The following is a 16992-nucleotide window of genomic DNA, read 5'->3' on the forward strand; positions in this document are numbered from 1 at the left end:
TAGAAAACCCTGTGTATGCTGGAAAGTACTCTTACTGGCCATTTTGCAGATGAGGAAATCGAAGCACAGAGAAGTTAAGTAACTTGTGTTACTTAACACAGTAACTTGTGTTACTGTAACTTGTGTTACAGTCACAGAGCTAATGAGTTGTGTTGTTCCAGAACCCACATTCTTACTCGCTATGTTGTCCTATCTAAGAGTGGTGGTTGCTGAGGCCAGGGAGGGGAGGGGGCTGGCCTGGTCACTTGGCCAGGTGGCAGAGATGGGGGGCCTGGACCTCTTGTCCCTAGTCTCAGGGCTCTTCCTTCCACAGCCCTGCTTGATGCCTCCTCTGTCCCCACGCAGCGTCCCCATGGACCTCCCCAGAGTTAACAGTCGCTTGGCCTCACACTTGGCAGGCAGCTCCGGCCCAAGAGGCTGCGCCCACATTCCCTGGCTGTTCTCCAGCCCGCAGGAGCCGAGACAACAAGGTCCCGGGACTGTGAAGGCTGAGCAGAGGCTGCCGAAGGGGAGAAAGCAGCAAGGAGCTGCCAGATGGAAGGCCCGTCCAGCGTCCAGATGCTAGGCCTCGTGGGTTTGATCATTGGCGCTGCTGTGGCCGTCCTCCTGCTGCTGCTGCTGGCTGCCTGCCTGTGCCGAGGACAGCAGGACCTCCGTGTGGATGTGGAGAGGAACCGACCGGCTGCCAGGAGAAACCGCGTCCGCTGGGCCCAGCCTTGCTTCTTCCCCCGCCAGGGCCACCTGGGACACCTTCACCACTTCCATCATCCTGGCCACGTGCCTCACACGCACCGTGCGGGCCTCCACCACCACCACCTCCACCAGCACCACGCCCACCACCACGCCCACCATGCCCGCCGAGGCCGCCGCTGACACCTGTGAATGGCAGCCCAGGCCTGCCCTACCTACTGTCCCTGGGACTCCGGACTCGTGGACCCCTGTGCTCCCCTGCAGAGGGGCGCCTCTCAGCAGGAAACGCTGGGGAGGGTGCCCCGCTCCTACTGGACTGCTTCTGCATACTACGCCCCGGGGTACGATGAGGAGAGAACCGAGGGCCACTGGGGGTGGCCCTGCGCACACTGGAGGGTAACGGGGTGAGAGCAGGGGTCTCCTTTGGGGACAGATGTCACCTGGTGCCTGTAACTCCCAGGGAATGTCGGTGCACGTGGACGCACAGAAGATGTGCAGGGCTCTCTGAAGGGCTGTCTTCTGACGTACTGGCCAGGGGGCTAGCTGGGAGGGGCCGGCAATGCCCTTGTATTTGGAGAGAAGGCAATATGAGGCTGCAAGGTCAATTCACTTATGCCTTGATGCAAGAAAGTAAAACGCGCTAAGAAGCTTTTATGAAGAGGCTCCTGACTAACACAGGTGGGAGGGGGAGCAGCCAGGCATGTGTCTGCACTGCCCTGGGACCTTCGTCTCTGACAAGAAGCGAATGCTTGACACAGGTGCCTTCTGCCTGGTGCTGGAGGGCCAGCTGTGTGCTGGGGGAACCTGGGCGGGACCTGTGGTGCTCCAAGGGTAGTAGGGAAAGAAAGCTCCGGACCCAGGCTCTGAGGGAGGATTTAGGGTTTGCATGCGGCCCTGCCCAGAGAGGGCTCTCTGTGTACCGGGGGGGCTCTGGGCCTCTGTGGGACAGTCCAGGGGCTCAGGGAGAAGAGGGATGAGGCCACCCAGGCTGGCCCCCAAGGGCTCCAGCGATCTTCCCAGCCCATCTCCAGGGCAGACTGAGCTCTGGGACCTGCAGAAGCCCCACTCTGCGGGCTGTGTTGAATTAAATATTTCCTTGGTAACTGGGTCAGGGTTTCTTATCCAAGCTTTGAGTCTCCAGCTTCCTGTGCCCATGGATGCCTGTGTATACCAGAGGGATGGAGAGGTTCTTTAACTGGAGGAGGTGGTGCTAGGTGGCCTTGGGAGAGTGCTTGCCTCCTCGGGATCTCAGTTGCCTCATCCCTAAAATGGGATAGCAGAGACTCCTTCTTTCGAAAGCCTGGAGGCATGTTTCAAATATCCCATGAATAGCTGGCAGAATTCCACAGGGAGGAAGGAAATCTTGTTCTGAGGCCTTCAGCCTGTGTTTGGGTGGGAAGTGGAGGGAGGAGAGCCTTGGAGGCCAGGAGAGGTGGTGGGGAGGGGCTTGAGAATAGGCCAGAAAGTCAGGGGCCTGGTGACTCATTGGAACAGAACATCCTGTTTCTTTTCTATTTCCCAGTGGAGTCTCTGTGAGGGCTGGGGGGTGTGAGGGGGAAAGGGAGGCAGATTCACACTGACAGCCACACTAGATTTCTGGGCCATGGGTCAGTAGGTATTGCTGATTTTATCTCTGCTGTGTCCTTCAAATCCTCCTCCCCTCTTGCACTCCTGTGTTTGCCCTAGCTTGTCCCTCCAGCCTGGATTGCTGCCCCCCTCCAGCCCTGCCCTTTCTGAAGCGTCTGTGCATGGTCTGAGGGATCTGCTGAAACCCCTCATCATCCTGGGGGAGAGTCTGTGCCTCTCGGTTGTCTATTCAAAGCCCCCTGATCCAGTTCCTACCCCTTGCTTCTTTTGTCCTGTCCATGCTGCTCCATCATTGGCCCCAGAAAACACTTCATACCTTCCCCTCTCTGAGTCTTTTCTCAAGAAGAAGTTGTCACTCCCTCCCATAGGCTTCCAGTTTGCTTTTAGTATTTATTTTTCTAGTTCTGTTGGAATATGATCACATTTTCTTCTTCTCCCAAGATTTATGGCAGGATTCAGGGGGCCCCTACCCTCCTAGATCTGAGAAACTTTGAGGGCTCCCAGCCCCCAGCGCAGAACCAGCCAACACAACAGATGCTCAGGAAAAATTCTCAGAACGTTGTGCTCTCTGGAAAAGTAAATATGATTGGAATAACCACTGCCAGAAACTTGGGGCTTATGGGACACCAAGTATAGCAGTAGAGCCCCGAGAGGATAAACCCTCTGAGCTTCTGGGGCCTTGCTGAGGGAGCTTGGCTTCCCACTCCATCCCTGGTGTTGGGGGTCGGAGAAGGGGGAAACATTTAACAGAAGGACATGTGTGGCCTGCTGGCTTGAACATCCCCTCTCCCTCATCTCTCTGTGGATCCCCAAGACTCAGATGGCCTGCCTTACCTCAGTGTGGCCTGGAGTCTCTGGGACAGCTCTCTCCTTTCTGTTCTTGGATGTCTGCCATCATCTTTGCCCTTGCTAATATAAGGGAAAGTGTGGGATGTGGTCTATTTCTGATCAGTTGCTGATGGTGGATATGGGAGGACAGGTACATATCTAAGTGATTGTTATAGTTATCTTGGGGAGTCGTATGGCATCTGGGGTCCACGGGGAAGTGGCTGTATGTCGCAGGATGACAATAGTCACAAGAAGAAGAGAACATACCCAGAAAAAACCCTTAGTACGGACATCTCTGAGCTGTGGGCAAAAAACACGTATGGCTGTCTTGATCTTTCCAGCTTGCCTGACTGTGCTGCTGCCACTTGTCACAGGACACAAGGCTGTAAGGGGATGGACGCAACAGGCACTGTGGTGAAGGCATCTACACTTCGTCCTTCTTTATGAGATTGCTGCTTTTGCCCTGGGCTTGAGGCGCCGTGTTGGTCATTCCACATGGCAGACAGCCTGTGTGACGTGAAACCCCGAGAGGCCTTCAGAGCAGACCACGCCTGTCCTCACAACACAAGCCAGGTCCCTCTCACTGTGCCACCAGCATCCATTCAAATACTGAATGCCTGTTGTGAGAACAGACCAGAAGGCCTGTTTTACTGACGAATCAAGGAAGGGCCCCCAAATCTCAGAATCAGATAAGGAAACCCATACAAGGCGGAAGATAAGAGGGCTGAGCAATTGCCCTTTATTCCAGTTTAAAACTGCTGAAAAGCACACATCTATCATAGATGGCCTCCCACTCTTCTGCATCCACAAAGAACAGGCAAACCAGAAGTCAGAAAACAAATAACTCAGCTTGAAACCTGATTCCTCTAGTGTCTTCTACATCCTGAATTGGTGAGTTGATTTTGGTAATTCAGTCTGAAACCACACACCACAGATTGGTTCATGTTTCCTTCTCTGCTCTGGTTGCCCCAGTTAATAACAACAATTCGAGGTGTTCAGCTTCCTGCCACAGGCCCAGCTTACCCAGCACTGCTCACACAGAGGAAGAGCCCTGAGCTCTTCCAGGAAAAAGGAAGAGTGAGTTTGACAGGCTTCATGGAGTCCCAATAGTCACTCATTCTGTGCTTAAGCATCTCCCTAAAACTGGTACTAAAGAAAATTCACTGGGGCCTTGGACAGCTTGCAAAAGACCCAGGCTGTGTGACCTCAGGCTGGCCCTTTGCCCTCTCTGAGTCTTCGCACTCAGATCAGTAAAGCCGCAGAAAGAGGTGATTGCCTCGTGGCCCTGTGGTACCCGGGAAGAGCACTGAGCTAGAAGGGAATGGAGGGAAGCCTCCCCTTCAACCATTTGGTGCTCTTGTTATCACTACGGCTAATCAGCAGTAGGCTGCAGGCAGGTGGTTATCACTATTTGCATTTTGTCTGTGAAATGTAGACAATATCACTTGCCAGCGTTGCTGGACCATTAAATGAGCTAATGCTTGGCTGTGTCTGGCACCCGGAAGCATTGTCTCTCTCTGTCCTATTCCTCATAGTTTGGGTAGAGCCTCCTTTCTGGAAGTGGGGTAGGGCAGGGGGTTAGCTGTAGAAGAGCTGTGACTGAGGGAGAGGACGCAGCTCTCCCGGCGGACTCAGCGGCTGGGCCGGACTCACCCTTCACCCGGAAAGGCTGAGCGGAGAACACAACTGCGACTGCGCAGGGCAGGACCGGCGTGGGTGTGCGTGGGGGTGGGGTGAGTGCAGTCACCGAGGGGGCTGGCAGCTGTGCGGGTCCTGGGCCCACACAATCGGAGGAAGGAATTCAGGAAGTGCTCACAGCTCGTCAGACATCTCGGAGCCTTGTCGGAAGCAGGACAAAGGCTGTAGCACCCAGGGATGAGTGTGCCGTGGGGTGGCCCGTGGGGTGGCCCCCGGGTCAGAAGGCCATGGCACCGCGGACAGCCAGCGCTGTCACTCGGGGAAGCCCGGGGTAAGTTGTCCTAGCACCTGAGTGTGGGCAGCAGGCTGAGTGAGCCTGCGGGGAGGAGGACTGGGGGGAGGCCGTGCAGAAGAGGGCTTCTCGGGAACAGGAACTACAGGGCAAAGGAGCCCGGATGTTAGTCGTTGGAGCGGGTCAGGTCCTGGGGGGAGCGTAGCCCGCCCTCTCTAAACAGCCCTCTTCCAGTCCCATGTAGGAAGGGACTGCAACCCCCGCCGAAGGCCCCATGGCCCTCAAGGTGACCGTGTAGCGCTCCCACCCCGACCTTGCCCAGGGCTGGCGTTGCCTTCCTCCCCACCTGCCTGTCTGCCTCCTGCCTGAGGCCAGGAGCTCAGGAGGCGGCAGATAGGCCTACTCAAGGACCGGCCCAAGGTTCTTGCGGGGGAGGAGCCCAGGCTCATCCTGGAGCCCCAGGAGGGGGAGTATTTTGTCTTTTGTCTGAGCAGACAAAGTCTCTTGAAATGGGTAGGCGGCACCAGAGGGCCCGGCTGGCAAGGTTATCTCTGAGCAAAGTCTTCTGCTCCCTATTGCTCAGCCCCTCCAAGTCCGGGGAGTCTTGAGCTCACATCTTTCAGGATAGGTCTTCTTCCAGGAGCTGCCACTGGAGTTGACCGCGGCACTTGGGATCCTGGCCAGAAGCTTAGAGAACAGTAACAGAGACCAACTGAGGTCTGACTGGTGCAATGCGGATCACCCAACGGCCTAGTGGGGCCGTGTTGCAGGGCCTCAGACCAGCATCTGCCTAGAAGCCCACAAGGAGCGCGGCTGGAAGAGTGGGGTGCCTGCTACCACCCAGAACCCCCTGGTGCGTATGGGGAGCTAAGACTCTAAGACACACCCCTGGTTGCTCAGCCGGTCAGCTGCTGTGCCGGGCCATGGAAACAGCAGTGATTGGAGTGGTGGCGGTGCTGTTTGTGGTCACCGTAGCCATCACCTGCCTCCTGTGCTGTTTTAGCTGTGACTCAAGGGCCCAGGATCCTCAGGGGGGCCCTGGCCACAGTTTCACGGTGGCCACGTTTCGCCAGGAGGCTTCTCTCTTCACAGGCCTGGGTCGCCATACCCAGCCTGCGGCAGTGGTGGGTGCCCGGGACTTCTGGACCTTCATGTGAGGCCTCTCGGTTCCTAGGATTTGTTCTGCTGATGGGTCAGACCCACTCACCCACCAGCAAGCCTTCCTGCTGTTCCACTACTTCAAGTCTGGCCTTCCTGGCCTTCCCTGCCTGTTGTATTCGGCAAACTCCCAGTGCCATCCCATCCCAGCTTGCTGTGCCCGCCAGCCTGGTAGATCTGCAGGGCCAGGACCAGGTGGAATTCAGCTCCGACCCCTGATAACTCAGATGGACCCTGCCCACAGGATGGGGCCTAGGGGAGTCCTGAAGAGTGAGTGACTGGGTCAGATTGCACGGGGGCCAGCTCTACAGACTAACGGCGGTATGACTGGAGTTTATCAGGAACAGAGGGCTAGTTCACTCAGGTTACCCCAGGATGCCGGTGAAACCGGTTCTGTTGCCACCAGAAGAAAGAGTGCCCTCGAGTGGACATTTTTACATTTTTATATGCTCTGCTGAGGGAGTCGTTTGGTTCCTTGCCAGGGCACAACGCACAGAACTCAGCCCTGAGACCTGTCCCCTGCCGATTGTCTGAAATTAGACCTGCAGTTCTGCAACCAAAAGACTGCTTCCTTGGGAACGAAGAATTTATTTTATTATTGAAAATGTATATCCTTATATAGGTTTCTCAAGAACCAGTGTTGAAAACTACAAAATGAAACAGAAGAGAAAAAAACATGGTCACAGAAAGTACAAGCTGTTTGATTAACAGGAAAGCCAGAAAGAAAACTTTGAAACATATTTTGAATGAGACTATATTACTTCTTATAGGTCACTTGTGCTCTTAGAGAATGTGAATGACTTGCATCATTAGGAATGATAGAAAAATCATGAACTGAAAGATAATCCCAAATAAGTTAAAATCTTATGTTACATCAAAAGAGCCTGTAACAAAGCTCTTGTTTTCATCACAAATAAAGAGATGTTCAGTTTTTATTAACAGAAAATCTGCTTTTTTTTTTCTGTACTGGGAAATAAATGCTGTACCATATTTACAGTACAGTTTGAGGGGTGCAAACTTCTGGGTCTCCTCGCTTATATGTCTCCATTCAGCCCTGAATGGATGGTTCTCCTAGGACTCTCTTTGAGGGTGGCAAAACTGACCCTGATAAGGGTCTGGGCTCTAAGGTACCTAGACAGGCCATCTTGGCCACAGGAAGGACTCTCAGAGAGAGGCTTGGGGCTGCAGAGGTATAGGGGGGGAAAGGGGGCAGGGAGAGTGTCAGGTTGGTAGAGAGGGATGGAATAGGGGAAATGGGGAAGGGAGAGGCACAGCCCAGGAACAGGAGTTCTTGGGAGCTTGTCTTGGTCACTCTGGACCCGAAAGCTCCCAAACAGGGCCTTCGTAGATGCAAGTGGAAAGGAACTGTTGCAGCTTGCATTCCCCACAAATGAATACTGAGACAAAGCTTGGGGTATAAGATGTTTATAGGGGTCAACATCTGTGAGGGGAGGGTGGAGAAAGCAGGACTAGATAGAGGAAAAAGTCAAATTATAATGCAGGCCCTTAATACACACCTTCTGCTTTTGCTCGGTCTCTGAGTGCTGCCCACCCCCATTCCTGTCCCCCAAGTTTTGACCTCGGCAAAGCAGCTCTGCGGCTGAGGCTGACCCTGAAGTCCTTCCTTGAAGGGGTCCTGGGTGGTGCCTTTCTCAGAACTCAGCAGGGGCCTGTTCTCAGATGTGCCCAGATATCAGAGGTAGGCGAGCATATCTAGACACAAAGAAATATCTGGGCATGGAAGCTCCAGATGGGCAGAGATAGAAGTACAAGGTCTGGGAGGGGTGAGCAAAGTCAGCTCTGGTCCAGGTCAGGTGCCTTTCAGCTGGACCCAAGTATCAGGACCCAGGCCTGGAGCTCTGTCCCTGTGCTGCATGGTCACAACCTCTCTGGGTCAGTGAAAGGAAGGTCTGCAGGCTGGAATCACGTGACTCTGAAAACAAAGCAATGGTGGGGAGCTTGACCTCACTCTTCCGGCAATGGGCAGTCTGTCAAGCCCTGAGTTTTCCTCACTTGTTCACTTGCTAATCCACCCACTTATCTACCATCCACCCATCCACCCCTCCATCCATCCATCCACTTACTTACCCATTCATCCATACATCCATCCACCCACCTGCTCCCATTCACCCACTTAACCATCCACCCACTCACCCACCTATTCTCCCTCCCATCTATCCACTCATCCATTCTCCCTCCCATCCATCCATCTATCCATCCTTCCATCCACTCTATCTGCTCAATAAGTCTTCCTTCCTTCCTTACTTAAGCATTTGTTCGTTCATTCGGTCACTTTTTCTCTTATTTAGTCATTCACTTCTCTATTCAATACACACTGGCCGAGCACTGACTGTGTACCAGGTTCTGCCTGGGGAACATGGGAGTCAACCAGATATGGTCCCAGTACTTGGTGAACTCCTAATTTAGTGACCTGGACAAGGCTGCAGATAACGTACTCAGGTGTTCAAGGGAGGGAGAGCTGGGAGATCCAGGGGAAACTGGGAGGAGGTGGCTTTTGAGCTAGACCTGAAGAAAAGAGGGCACTTCAACAGGGAGAGTTTGGGAAAGGGTGTTCCAGAGGCAGCAGGACAAGTGGTGATTCAGAGAACATGTGGGGGTAGAGAGTAGGCAGCTCAGTGGGAGGAAATGAGGCTGGACAACAGCCAGCTCCCAAGGGAAGCGCTTCTTGCCACATCTGGCCAGCATGTTTCTGGGCAATAGACGATGAAGGCAACAAAGAGGCAGCCTTGCTCGTTGCGCTGGGCAGGTAGTCTTTCCAAGCACACACACGTACACCTCCCCCTCAACACTGCAATCTGCTGTTGCTACAAAGGAGCTAGAGAAAAGTTCTTTTGAGACTCTGGACAAGGCCAGCCGCGAGTGGAGCTGGGCTTAACGGTGTGGGAGAAGCTGTCCCAGAGATTAAGGAGCTTGAGAAGGGAAGGTAGGCAAGGCCAGCACCCTGGAGCAGGCTGATCTAAGGTGGGGGCTGAGGAGGAGCAGCTGAAGAAGGGGTAGGAAGGTGGGGAGCACATGGGACAGAGAAGCAGGGAGTAGGGTTGTCAGATTTATCAAATAAAAATGCGGGACATCTAGTTATTTTGATTTCAGATAGAAAAAACCAACCAACCAACCAACCAACCAGTATTTAGTATAAGTATGTCCCATGCAATATGTAAGACATAATTATACTAAAACATTATTTGTTGTCTATCTGAGAGTCTATTTTAACTGGTGTTCTATATTTTATCTGGCAACCTTGCAAGAGAGAAAGTGGTTTTCAGAGAGGACGAGTCAGCTGGTTGAAAGCTTCGGGGGTGGGGGGGCTGAAGATGGTGAGCACAGAGCTGAGACCTTGGATTTTGCAACATGAGAATTGACAGTGACCTTGGTGAGAACAGTTTGAGTGGAGTGAAGGAGTGGCCCTACAGTGGTGTGTTTAGGGTGCATGCATGTGTGCAGGGGCTCTGTGTGCAGGGGCTCTGCGTGCAGGGGCAGTTGGATCAATGGGAGCTGAGGAAGGAGAGGTTATTGTTGAAGATAATTTGAAGGGAAGAGGAGCCATGTATTTTGGCCGAATGGTGCCACACTGAGGCAACGGTGATTATTATTTTTAGGAATAGGAGGGAGGTTGAGCAAGGAGGATTGGAGAGGGAGACACTAACAGTACACCAGCAAGGAAAAGACCCACAGAGGTCTCCCCAGGATGGGCCTGGGAGGCAGAACTCAGGAAGGGGGTCTGGGGGGGTCAGGCCCAGGTGGTGGTGTGTGGATGCAGCAATGGTGCTGGGAAGGATGTTCAGGGATGCGGATAACTGCTGTGTGTCTGCCTGTCTGGGGGAGAAGGGAGATGAGCATGTCACGCCGGATGGTCCATTGTCTCAGAGAAGCAGGAGCATCTGCTGAAAGATGGGTATGGGGTAGCTGGGATAGGATAGTGGGGAAGGATGACCCAGAGAAGGGACGAGCAGCTCCTATAATCATACTTCTCTTATGTATGTGGAGTGTGTGGGTGCCAGAGCACGCATGGGCTATGTGGTGTGAGAGTGAAGTGTGTGTGTGATGTGTGTGGCATGGGTGTGTATGTGCATGAGGTGTGTGTTGTGTGTGTGGTGTGGTGTGTGGCAGCCCCAGTGCTCCTGCCCTTCTGCCCAGCGCAGCCCATTGTGTGATTGTGTAAGGGTGGGGTGGGAGGGAGGGGAGGCTCTGGAATAGGCTGGCAGCAAGCGTCTCTGTGTCCCAGGGGAGGAGGTGGCAGCGCAAGGACAGAGACACCAGAATGCCAGCAAAGCCAGGAGTGTTTATCTGGTGGCAGCAAGGGAAGGGGCTGCTCAAGGTCACCTGAGAAATCTGGGGTGGAGCCTCACTTGAACCCAGTTTCCAAATCCAGTGTTCTCTCTGTTCCTTCTACTGCTGTTACCTGTTCCTACTTACTCAACGTCTCCTATGTGCAGAACTCCAGGCTTTCTACAGATCTCAGTGCTCACAGCCACTCCATCCCCTTTATTTTGTAGCTGAGGAACCTAGCTGCCCACTGTGAGGCACTTCGGACCCAAAGTCTTATAGCACTGCTGGGGCAGGAACCCACAGGCACAAAGCTCAACTGTCCTTTTTGTCCATAAATGGGGTCTGCCTCCGGCCACCTGTCAGCAGACCCATTTGCTATCTTCAGAATGAAGGGAAGGCCAGAACACCTGGGGATCTAATTTGCCCTGGGTTTCCCCAGACAGAAGCTTTGTGCCATGTCCTAAGGAGAGTGGGGGCCTGGCAAGGCACAATGACCCTTTTCTACTCCTTGGAACAAGTGGTTTCCTTTAAGGAAGGTAATTTTCCGGAAAACATGTTATTTAATGGCCCACTGACTCCAGAATCCAGCCTGTCCCAGAGAGGAACACCTCCCTGGTTGCAGGGTCAAGAATGTGGAGGTAAAGTCGGGCAGGGGTGAGCCCCTCCTGACAGCTGGGTTTAGAGGCTCTTCCAGCTCTGTGACTTCCTCTCGACAAAACAGGACAGAATCCTGTACCCCTGCAGGTGTGAAGCCTCAAGGAGGCCGTGGTGGGCTGGGTCAGGGCTGAGGTTCCACTCGTGTTCATCAGGGTGAGACTTCCTGGGCTGCTCTTTAGGACTGGGTATGGCAAAGACCCCTTTCTTCTTCAGAGTAAGAGATCCAGGGAAATCCACACGTGAACAGGGCTTCACTGTTGCTGTCCTTCACGGGCTTTACCACTGTAATACCCTCCAGCTGACCTCCCTGCCTAACCCCACCACTGCCCACCTGGCCCCAGAGGGATTTTTCTCAGACATACATCTAAACTCCTTAGAAGTCTCCTATGTGGGCTCTGTTCTCAACTTCAGGCTCTTGGTGCCTGTGCTAGGCATGATAATGGTCTCCCAAAGATGTCCAAATCCTAATCCCCAGGACCTGCGAATATGTCGTATTACATCCAAAGGGGAATTACTCTTGCAGATGGAATCACAGCTGAAAACCAAATGACCCCAAAATAAGGTTGTCCTGCATCATCCAGGTGGGGCCAACACAATCAAAAGGATCTTTAAATGTGAAAGAGGGAAGCAAGAGACGTCAAAGAAAGACTTGGAGAGAGAAGGGACTACCAGCCAAGGAATGCCAGCAGTTTCCAGAAGCTGGAAAGGAAAAAGCAAGGAAACAGATTCTCCCTGAGAGCCTGCAGGTAGGAAGCCAGCACCTTGACTTGTTGACACCCCTGTGTCCCAGTTTGGACTCTGACCTCCAGAACTGTAAGACAGTACCTTCGTTATCTACATAACAAATTTGTTATAATAATGTGTTGTTTTAAGCCACCGACTTTGGGGTTACAACAGCAAAGCACCCTTGGCTTAACCATCATTGCTCATCAAGACTAAGGCTAGAATTTGCTCCTCTAGGTAACTCCAGTCCTGGCTGAGTCAGGTGGCATCTGAAGAGCAGGAGAAGGCAGTTGGGCTCAGGGGGTAGGAGAACCCTACAGATAGGGACGTGGAGATAGAAATCATGCTTTATATATGCTGCTGGGAATAGGCTAAGAGTAACAACGTGGGTTGTTGGGCTCTGTGTGTCGGGCAATGTGTATCTCCAGCCATCCCAATACACAGAAATACCCACACTGTGTGTGCAAACATGTATGTCCAGGGATGGTTTTACAGTATTACTGTTTTTTAGAGGATTATTTTGAAAACGAGAACATTATAAAGACCAAAGTATCCATCAATAGGGAAACATGTGTGTCCCTATTGGAATTATTATTATTATTATTGTTATTATTATTTTTTAAAAGATTTTATTTATTTGACAGACAAAGATCACAAGTAGGCAGAGAGGCAGGCGGGTGGCGGGGGGAGCAGTCTCCCTGCTGAGCAGAGAGCCCGATGCGGGGCTTGATCCCAACACCCTGGGATCATACCTGAGCCACTTGATCCCAGGACCCTGGAATCATACCTGAGCCGAAGGTAGAGGCTTTAACCCACTGAGCCACCCAGGCACCCCCCTATTGGAATAATTATGGTACATCCACAAAGCGGAATAATAACCATTACAAAAATGTACTGACTTGGAAACTGCCTAGTACAAATAGAGAAAAAACAGCAAGTTACAGAATGGTCCCATGAAATGGGGTGGGGGAAGCAAATAAACACCCCTTCTTCCTAAGAAAACAAAAGCAAAAACAAAAAACTCCTAAATCACTCTTATGTATATATGTATACGTATACACATGGAAAGTCTGGAAGGATATGATTACCACCAGGGCAAAGGGTTGCAGGGAGGAGGAGACTTACTTTTTTTTTTTTTTTTAAGATTTTATTTATTTATTTGACAGAGATCACAGGTAGGCAGAGAGGCAGGCAGAGAGAGGGGAGGAAGCAGGCCCCCGCCGAGCAGAGAGCCCAATGTGGGGCTCAATCCCAGGACCATGGGATCATGACCTGAGCTGAAGGCAGAGGCTTTAACCCACGGAGCCACCCAGGCGCCCCGGAAACTTACTTTTGACTTTGGTTACTTCTGCATTGTTTGAATTTATTTTAACAAGAATGTGTTGCTTTTTAGTACATGTAATAATATTTTTTAAAAAAATGGTGCAAAGGTTAAGACAAGCAAACTTTACTGCTACTGTTCAGAAAATAGCTGTTATTTGCAAAAAGAGCTCTCTGGGCTGAGGAATGCCAGAGCTGCCCTTGGCAGGAACATTCTGGACGCAGGTGAACAAAACTGATTCCTGTTGCTGTGTGAGCTCAGCCAGGGAATGGGGACAGCATGAATCCTCATGGAAATGTGCAGTCATCCAGGCGCTCCTGTCCTTTTACAGATGTGATAGTTCTGAAGATCTGAAGTTCAGGGAAGGGAACTGACATCTTCCTCCACATTTTTTTTTTAAACATTTTATTTATTTACTTGAGAGAGAGACAGTGAGAGAGAGCATGAACGAGGAGAAGGTCAGAGGGAGAAGCAGATTCCCCATGGAGCTGGGAGCCCGATGTAGGACTCGATCCCTGGACTCCAGGATCATGACCTGAGCTGAAGGCAGTCGCCCAACCAACTGAGCCACCCAGGAGCCCTGCGTTTCCTTTTTTAATGACAATTTTGTCTGCTTGCCTTAATCTTGATTTTGAATTTGTTTGAATTTGCCGTTGAATTCAATATTGCTCTTGCCAATTCAGATTTTCATGCGGTTTCTGATTTCATGTTGGAGTGTTCTATGAAAGCAATCATGTTATACTTTTTTGCATCTCTTTTGTTGAATATTAACAAAGAACTGTAGCCTGTAGTGAATACTTGAACACCTGGAAATGCCAGCAATCTTTATTGGAAAGTTTTCAAATAATATTAACATTCAGACCTACTGGGGAAGGTTACTAATACTACACAAAATCACTTGTTGAAATTGCCAAAGAAGGACTTACTTTGCCTCAAAATTTGTTGTTTTATTTTTCTAACATCACTCATAGGACTTGTACAAGTATCCTATGTGCATAAAATTACTAGTATTTATTTTATTTATAAAAATGACTTACTGTTAGGAGCAGACCGCACCCCCCCACACACACACTTGAAACCACTGTGTGCTGGTAAGCCAACTCTCTGGGGGAAAAATAAAAGCCCTGATATGTAGCATTTGCCTGGTACCAAGGGGAGGTGTAAGTATTCCCAGTACGGTCAATTTTGAGCTCCCAATGTAATGTCCCTGAGTAATGGGAAGAGATGCACACAGCTGCTCCCCGGGGCCTGTGCAAGCCCGCGCCAGCCCACCGTGGCTCCTAACATGGCCATACTTGCCCACTTGCTGTGGGTAAGCCTGATGGGATCCCATTTGGAATCTGTCCACCTTAATTTTCCAGCGCATGCTTCAGTGTCCTCTATGTCTCTACATGTGCTTCCAACTTGACATCAGTGGATTTCTTTGAACTAGTGACATCTCTATGTTCACCGTTAAGGTTCTTTTGTTTGGTTGGTTTGGTTTTTTTGTTTTTCTATCCTAAACATTTTTTATTTTTGTTTTTTTCAGAGTAAAATATAAAATAATACAACAGTGCCCAAATTGCTCAAGTAAATCTTTTTTAAAAATTGAAGGAGAGTTGACATTTTCATATTAGTTTCAGGTGTACAACATAGTGATTCCACAATTATCTACATTACACAATGCTCACCACAATAAGCGTTGTCACCATTGGTCACCACACAGTTATCGTGATATTATATTATATTATATTGCCTATATTATATTATATTGACTATATTGCCTGTGCTATATTTTTCATCCCCGTGGCTTATTCATTTTGTAACTGTAAGTTTGTACTCTGAATTCCCTTCACCTAGTTTGCCCACTCCCCACTTGATTGTTAAGTTTTAATTTTCATGGGAGAAAATTTTCTCCAGGTTTCTAGACTTCCCAATGTACTTTAGTTAGGATTTGGGCTTTGGAAAAACAAGACATTTCTGAGAAATGCCAGGAAGGAATTCTTGCATGGAAACACTAATTGAGAAGATCTGAGTTAAAAAACCCATTTGCTTGAATGATCATGATTCCACTGGATACATTTTTGCGTGCCCAGTTTTGTCCACTGGTCATTGATCTTATTTTAGGGGATTTTAACTTGGAGTCCTATACAGTTTGGTGTCAAGGTTAGTGGTTTTCCAGAGAGGCTGGCCACCAGGGCTGGATCAGTAACCACTTGACCTTGTGTCTGACCCTGAGCACATGTCATACAAGATGTTGTCCACATAGCTAGTTTCCCCCGATCTCAGTGTCCCCCTTCCTCCTTATTATTAGAAACAACAACACAGCCTCCGTTGAATCTAGGAATGCCCAACAGAAGTGGGGTGCATCTTCTGGGGAATGTCCTGAGGTAGAGAGAAAGTGTTCTGTACTTTGCCTTTCGGCTTTTCATCTGACCAGAACGTGGCTGTAGTGGCTGGAGCAACCGAAGTCACACTGGACCATAAACAGATCTTGGAATGGAACAACAAGGTAGAAGGAGTCTCGGTTTCTGATATGGTGGGGTCACCATACCTCACCCACTTCTAGGCTTGTACACCAAAGGGAAATAAATCAGCTGGTCTAAACGGCTGGTGAGGATGGGCTTTCTATCACTCGCCGCTGAAACAAGTGAAACCGCATACTCATCCACTGGTTTCCTATGGAAAGCACAGCGCACTCGCAAGAGACTAAGGTCAGTCATGGAGAGCAGCTGATGAAAAACCTCAGCCTTATTCAGTGACTCAGCGGGCGTCTTCGAGGAGATTTTACCTAAACGTGTAGAGGACAGAATTTGTAATATAAGGGACCGTGGGTCCCCCGGGTGCTTGCAGTAGGTTTGTCAAGAGGGTTGGTACCTAAGAAAACTTCTGTACCGCTCTGAGCTGGTTAGCCTGGGAAAAGAAGTTTTCAGACTTCTGATTCTTCACAGGATCTGTTCACAAATGTCTATAATCTTAACTTTGTAGCACGCAGAGCCCTGGGAGGCATAGAATGTATTTTATTGCCCTTCAGGCTGAGTGTAAGTACGGACTGAAGAACTAGGGGGTTTAGACCAGGGAAGAGGTTAGAGGAGGTGGGGATCTGAGAGCCGCTTTCACACATCAGAATAAAGTAGGAGACTCCCAGGCCCAAACCAGGACCCTTGGGTGGAGGCTGCCTATTCTGCCCCAAGTTACGGGGAAACCCATCTCGGTGCTGGAAGGAGGTGGTTGAAGGGAGTGTCTCTCCCGGTGGAGGGGCTTTAAGCAGAGGCCATTGCAGGAAAGATTCATCAGCTGAGCAGAGTTCCTAAATACGAGTTTCCACGTCGGTACCTGTCTGTAAATCTTTCCAGGCCTCATTTTCCTACCGAGGAAAGAAAAGATTGCGTGGTACATTTTTTATAAAGCCAATTACTTCTAATATCAACTTGAAGTACATTTCCTTTATTCTGAGATTATGTTCTTTCTATTTTGGGAGGTGTTAAAATGGTTTTTTGTTGTTTTTAGATAGCAGGTGGTATTTGTTATTGTTGCTTAACATCCTAAGTCAACAAAATCCAATCTTGACAACTCCTTATAATTCTCTATAAACAAACAAACAAACACAAAAATCCTTATATGTCTGTGAAATCTGGAAATCTGGTAACCACTGGCAAGATGGACCATAGGATACAGCGGTCTCTGACTTGACCTTTCAAGGAGCTGTAGTTCATATAAGTGGCCACTAGGCGACACTCTTGTCTACTTCCAACAGCGGGACAGTTTCATGGCGCCAATACAGAGATCAGAAATGGGAGCCACTTGCTTTAAGGTAGATTAACTTTCACTG

At 50.3% G+C, this 16992-nt stretch overlaps 2 protein-coding genes across 4 annotated transcripts; both read left to right on the plus strand.

Moving 5' to 3' along the window:
• Positions 1-361: 361 nt before the first annotated feature.
• On the plus strand, positions 362-1342 carry HRCT1 (histidine rich carboxyl terminus 1). Its single transcript, XM_032860567.1, has one exon. The coding sequence runs from the start codon at positions 535-537 to the stop codon at positions 871-873; it is 339 nt and encodes a 112-aa protein (XP_032716458.1). The 5' UTR covers positions 362-534; the 3' UTR covers positions 874-1342.
• Positions 1343-4428: 3086 nt separating this feature from the next.
• On the plus strand, positions 4429-7133 carry SPAAR (small regulatory polypeptide of amino acid response). 3 transcript variants are annotated; one of them, XM_032860568.1, is made up of 2 exons: positions 4429-5074; positions 5619-7133. In XM_032860568.1, the coding sequence occupies exon 2, from the start codon at positions 5959-5961 to the stop codon at positions 6190-6192; it is 234 nt and encodes a 77-aa protein (XP_032716459.1). In that variant the 5' UTR covers positions 4429-5074; positions 5619-5958; the 3' UTR covers positions 6193-7133. The 3 variants fall into 3 exon arrangements, with proteins under 3 accessions (XP_032716459.1, XP_032716461.1, XP_032716460.1); XM_032860570.1 differs by having other exon boundaries at positions 5664-7133; XM_032860569.1 differs by having other exon boundaries at positions 5676-7133.
• Positions 7134-16992: the final 9859 nt, after the last annotated feature.

Source organism: Lontra canadensis, unplaced genomic scaffold (genome assembly GCF_010015895.1).
Source record: "Lontra canadensis isolate GAN:19392208 unplaced genomic scaffold, GSC_riverotter_1.0 scaffold19, whole genome shotgun sequence".
Taxonomy (NCBI): Eukaryota; Metazoa; Chordata; class Mammalia; order Carnivora; family Mustelidae; genus Lontra; species Lontra canadensis.

Excerpts from the sequence above, each read along its gene's own strand:
- HRCT1 (XM_032860567.1), top strand. The coding sequence starts at position 535 with ATGGAAGGCCCGTCCAGCGTCCAGATGCTAGGCCTCGTGGGTTTGATC.
- SPAAR (XM_032860568.1), top strand. The coding sequence starts at position 5,959 with ATGGAAACAGCAGTGATTGGAGTGGTGGCGGTGCTGTTTGTGGTCACC.